This window comes from Chrysochloris asiatica, unplaced genomic scaffold (genome assembly GCF_000296735.1).
Source record: "Chrysochloris asiatica unplaced genomic scaffold, ChrAsi1.0 scaffold00132, whole genome shotgun sequence".
Lineage (NCBI taxonomy): Eukaryota > Metazoa > Chordata > Mammalia > Afrosoricida > Chrysochloridae > Chrysochloris > Chrysochloris asiatica.
Genome location: NW_006408650.1, coordinates 421,950 through 427,683, shown reverse-complemented (window position 1 = coordinate 427,683; position 5,734 = coordinate 421,950). Strand labels below are relative to the sequence as shown.

The 5,734-nt window shown below is 44.6% G+C and overlaps 1 protein-coding gene across 1 annotated transcript in view; it reads left to right on the top strand.

The window, feature by feature from the left end:
- Positions 1–5,734, top strand: part of TBCD (tubulin folding cofactor D) — a 199,870-nt gene that overhangs the window by 123,478 nt on the left and 70,658 nt on the right. The window contains exon 17 of the mRNA XM_006869613.1: positions 1,809–1,894. Coding sequence (XP_006869675.1) covers positions 1,809–1,894 — 86 coding nt within the window. The remainder of the gene's footprint in view (positions 1–1,808; positions 1,895–5,734) is intronic.

The window sequence follows — 5,734 nt, the reverse complement described above, 5'->3', positions numbered from 1 at the left end:
TTAGACAACTTGAACACCAAACCACCATTACCGATGTGTAAATGTTAATAAGCATACAGAATTTCATATAAAAATTGGAAATAGAATTTTAGATGTAGGATTTTGTGTATCAGTTTTACCTAGGAACTGATGTTTGCACGCTGGGTGGGGAGCAGCATGGTGCATGAGCTGACAGGGACCAGGACTGTGACAGATGAGTCAGTGGGGATGGCTAGGGTGTTTGTGGAGACGGGTAATGGGGCACCCTAACAGTGTGTATTTGTATAGATTCTTCCATGCCCTGAGGCACAGGAGGCTGGTCAGGGGTGTTGCTGGCTTGGTGCATTTTTCTGAACTCTGCTCCTGCCAGGGCTGTTGGGAGTCTCAAGTGGCTTCCCTCTAATTTCCTGGGAACTGTGGAACTCTTGGAAGAAAGAAGCAGTGGACCGACCAACTCCACAAGAGTGGGAGATATTCTGAGATCTTTTAAACAGTTTCTTCTGTGGTCAGTGGTGATATGGATTTCTGTTGTTGTTAGATGCCAGTGAGTGGATACGGCCTCACAGAGACCGTGTGCACAACAGAACAAAACCACTGCCCAGTCCTGGCCCAACCTCACAATCGCTGCTATGTTTGAGCCCACTGCTGCTGCCACTGTGCCAATCCATCTAGTTGGGGGTCTTTCTCTTTTTGTCTGACCCTCCATTTTACCAAACATGATATCATTCTCCAGTGACTGGTCCCTCCTGAAAATATGTCCAAAATATGAAAGATAAAATCTGTCCATCCTGGCCTCCAAAGAGCACTCTGGCTGCACTTCTTCCAACACAGATCTATTGGTTCTTTTGGCAGCCCATGGTACTTTCAATATTCTCCTCTGAACTCAAATGCATCAGTTCTTCTACGATCTTCCTTATTCACCGTCCAACTTTCACATGCATATGACGTTATTGAAAATACCATGACTTGAGCCAGGCGCACCTTAATCCTCAAACCGACATCGTTGCTCTGGAAGACTTCAGAGAGGCCTCATGCAGCAGATATGCTGGATGCAGTTGGTTGATATCTTGACTGTTGCTTTCACGAGTGCTGATGGATGATCTGAGCAAAATGAAAGCCACTCTCCCGTGCTCGACAACGTCAGTCTTTTCTCCATTTATATGGATGTTGTTTCTTGGTTCAGTGGTGAGGCTGTCTACTTGATGAAAATTTTGTCATATGTGTTTTCTTAGCAGTAGTAATTTTGATTCTAGTTTTCCCGATACTTCAAGCAGCTGGTGGTAGCACTCATAATGACCTGCAGACTTTGTGGGTAGGGCTGGGGGCTGAGCCTCTGTGACCAGGTGGTGCCTCACCTGAGGATTTGCTGCTCGTCTGATTATTAGGCACCAGCTGTGTGCTGTTCCGTGTTGAGTGGTTTCGCTCTCCCAGGGGCTGTGTAAAGTGTGGGCTCTTGTCTCCACTCCAGACCAGGCACTTCTAGAGTTCCGCTATGACCCTCCCCAGTGGGTCTGACTGGGGTCTGCCAGGTGAGGCACAGGGATCTGGTGCCTCTGTATGGGGGTATGTATTAAGAAAGGTCCCTCAGGACACTTTAAAGTTGAAATGCTTGTGTTATTTGCAAAAGCTAAACACTTTAAAGGCTTTATAGTAACTTAGCATATGCTATGGCCCAGGACTGCCTGTCTTGGCCTCAGTGGGAGGCTTGGGAGCCAGTATTTCTCTGTCCATGGTGTCATGCCTCTTCACTCAAATGGTGACACGTTCAGCTGTTGTCACTGGAGTTTCAGATGACCTCATCTTTTTTCCCTTTCCCTTTTTTTGATTAGGGTACTTTTCCTCATGGAATCGATATTTTGACCACAGCTGACTATTTTGCTGTTGGAAATAGAGCCAACTGTTTCTTGGTTATAAGGTAAGTTTTTAATGTACATCTCAAAGTATGTGGATTATATTTTCTTTGATTTTGATGACAACAGGCATTCTCCACCATTTACCTTCTTCATCCTGCAAGGTCCCACGAGAGTAAATGTCACTTAGGGGTGAAAAAAAAGTGGGATGAGAGCAGGTGTTGGCACACCTGGTCCTTTCCGTTGATGGACGGGCCAGTGAGTCAGGCTGTCAGGCTGACTGTGAGCTGTTTGTCTTTTGGAGAGGCAGTGACAGGACCCAGGATGCTGACTTGGAATCAGCAAGGTTACCGTCATGTTCTATTCATGCTGTCTCTTGGACATGGTGTTTCACAGGGGAATTGCCACTAGCTGGACCTGCTTTCCTGCCACCTGACAGCTTGTCTCTGTCTGTCATCAGGCACTGGCCTCTCAGAGGGAGGCCCCAATTGGAAGTGACGGCTGTCTCTTCCCTTTCAGTAAAAAAGTGTCCCAAGGTGAAGTTATCGCTAGATTGTTTATGAAGATGAGCAAGAAAGGTCTTTGAGAAGTAGGTCAGGGACTAAATAATGAACACCCCTGCCTGCAGTTTGTGGAAGTCACGTCAGATCACTTTTCCTGAACTACCGTAAGGCCTGGGAAGATGACTTCACTTGTCTTAGTGAATCCTGTCTAGTACTAATTCCAATAGGTAGCAGGCATGATTTTATGAAGTGCTTTATGTGCTTTAAATTAGGAAAAGAAATCACACCCAGTGCATTCCCCCCCCACCATATTGGCCCTCAGGATTGATTCCCTAGAACAGATCACACAGAAATAACATTTCTTCAAAACCAGCATGAACAGGAATTTTTTAAAAACCTGGCCTTGGGCCTCTTTCCCAGAAAGAATCTTGGACCAGACATGCCATCAGTGTCTGTACTGTGTCCTTCGTGTTTCTCCTCAGTACTTAGGTGCTTAATCAGTTCTTAATAATATTTGCACATTTTTTCATGTGGAGAATCTGCCACTCCCCCCTGTTCCCCCCTGTCCCCCCCTGTCGTCCTCCAAGTTTGTAGGATAAAATAACTCACGATTTATTCTTTTCTTGAAGTTGCTTTGGTAGTTTGTGCCTTTCATGGAATTTGTCAGTTTTATCTGATTTTATTGGCATGAAACTTTTCATAATCTTCCTATATTCCTCTTTTTACATCTGCTTTTTCCTGATCCCATCTGGCTAGATGCATATCAATTTTAATTGATCTTTTCAAATAATCACCTTTTTATTCACTGATATTTCTGTTTCATGTCATTTTCTGCTCGCGTTATTATTTCTCTGCTGCTCTGGCTTCACTTTGCTCTTCCATTTTTTGTTTCTTAAGGTTGTTGTTGTTGTTGTTGTTAGGTGCCATTGAGTTGGTACCACCTCATAATAACCCTGTGCACAGCAGAATGAAACACTGCCTGGTCCTGGGCCAACCTACAATCATGGCTACGTTTGTGCCCATTGCTGCTGTCACTGTACCATTTCATCTCACTGGGGGTCTTCCTCTTTTTCTCCGACCCTCCACCCTACCAAACATGATATCCTTCTCCAATGACTGGTCCCTTCTGACAATATGTCCAAAGTATGAGAGATGAAGTCTGGTCATTCTGGCTTCCAAGGAGCACTCTGGCTGTACTCCTTCCCACACAGATCTGTTTGTCCTTTTGGAAGTCCATGGTATTTTCAATATTCTCCTCCAACACCATAACTCAAAAATGCATCAATTCTTCTGTGGTCTTCCTTACTCACCATCCAATTTTCGTATGCATATGAGGTTATTGAAAGTACCATGGTTTGGGTTAGGTGCACCTTACTACTAAAACTTACATCTTTGCTCTTCAGCATTTTAAAAAGGCCTTGTACAGCAGATGTGTCTAATGCAATACATCGTTTGATTTCTTACCTGTTGTTTCCATGAGTGTTGATAGTTGATCTGAGCAAAATGAAGTCTTTGACAACTTCTCCATATATATGGATGTTGTGTATTGGTCCATTGGTGAGGATTTTTGTTTTATTTACATTGAGAGGCAACCCATACCGAAGGCTGTGGTCTTTATTATATATGCTACCTCCTAAAATGGTTAAATGTCGACCAAACTGACTTCCAATCCCATGTCCACTCACATGTAGACCAACACAGTTGCCAGCTAGCTTACATGCCTGCTCTTGTGTTCCCTTTGTGTTTCAGTCTCAGAGGGGGTTTCTCCTGAAGAGACTGGATTACTTGCCTTGCTTGATGGCTCTCCAATGAACAGCTTGCTTGTTCTTATAATAGTCAAACAGACTGCCGGGTTTTTTGTTTTTTATTTTCCTGCTGGTCTTTCTTTCAGGACGCATCTTCTGTTCCTCTAGCCACTCCTGGCTGGTCTGCATGTCCTTTCAAGTGGGAATGTCCCACCTCAGAAGGTTCTGGATGGAGCTCAGGATTCCACCTAAGGTCCTATACACTACCAAGGCTCTGCAAGAAGCCTGTTTCACTAGGCAAATTCTACAACCCCTTTTAGGTATTCCAATCAGTTATAGACTGAAGACGGGCTTACAAGCTTTCTGTCATCATATTTCCTGGTCTTCCTTTCTATCCCCACTCAAGTGTCTATTTTACAATAGTAGGCAAGGGAAACCATACCCATTAGAGAGTCAAGCATCTTAACATGATTTCCCCTCTTTTACCCATTCAGACTATGCCTCGATCCCTGTATCACGGCGCCCTGTTGTTCTAAGGCTGAATATACATCAATATTTACATCTGTCCCAGTTAACCCATTCAAACCTGCCTAAATGTTCCCTTATCTACCTTGTTCTTCCATCTCCCTTCCCCTTCCTTATATATTGCCCTCCGCACCACCTGAGCTATGCTGTGCCTATCCCCTACCCTGTGCCCCACTGTCCCCTCCTTCCCACCCCTGGTAACCAACGAAGATTTTTTTTTCTTTGAGTATGGGTATCTTTTCTGGATAGCCATACTAAAAGAAGAGAGTTCTGGTAGCGTAGTGCTTATGAGTTGGCTTGCTGATCTTGTGGTCAGCAGTTTGAAACTACCAATTTTCTGCGGGAGAAAGATGAGGCTTTCTGCTCCCGTAAAGATTCACAGCCCGACCCCACGGCACACCACCACCACCACCACCACCACCATCTTTTCTTAAGCTTTTACAATCATGGTCCTATGCAATATTTGACCTTTTGTGACTGACTAGTTTCACTCAGCATAATGTCCCCAAGGTTCATCCATGTTATGCGATGCCTTGTAGCTTCCTTGTTATTCATCACAGTAGCCTAATATTCCATTGTGTGTATGGACCACAGTTTGTTTATCCATTGTTCCATTGATGGCACTTAGGCTGCCTCCGTCTTTTTGCTATTATAAGTGTGCTGCTATGAACAGTGGTGTGCATAGATCTACTCGTGTTATGGCTCATATTTCTGGTGGATCTATACCAAGTAGTGGAATTGCCGGTTCATAAGGTATACACTTCGGACATATTGTCAGAAGGGACCAGTCGCTGGAGAAGGATATCATGTTTGGTAAGGTGGAGGGCCAGAGAAAAAGAGGAAGACCCCCAACGAGATGGATTGGCCAAGTGGCAGCATCAGTGGACTCAAGCGTGCCAATAGTACTGAGATTGGCCCCGAATCGGGCAGTGTTTCGTTTTGCTGTGCATAAGGTTGCTATGGGTCAGTACCGACTTGATGGCACCTAACAACAACAAAGGTATTTCTATTTCTAACTTTTTGAGAAAGCGCCATACTGTTTTTCAGAGTGGTTGGACCATTTTGCATTCCCACCAACAATGTAGTAGGGTCCCAGTCTCTCCACATCCTCACCAGCATTTAGAGTCCTCTG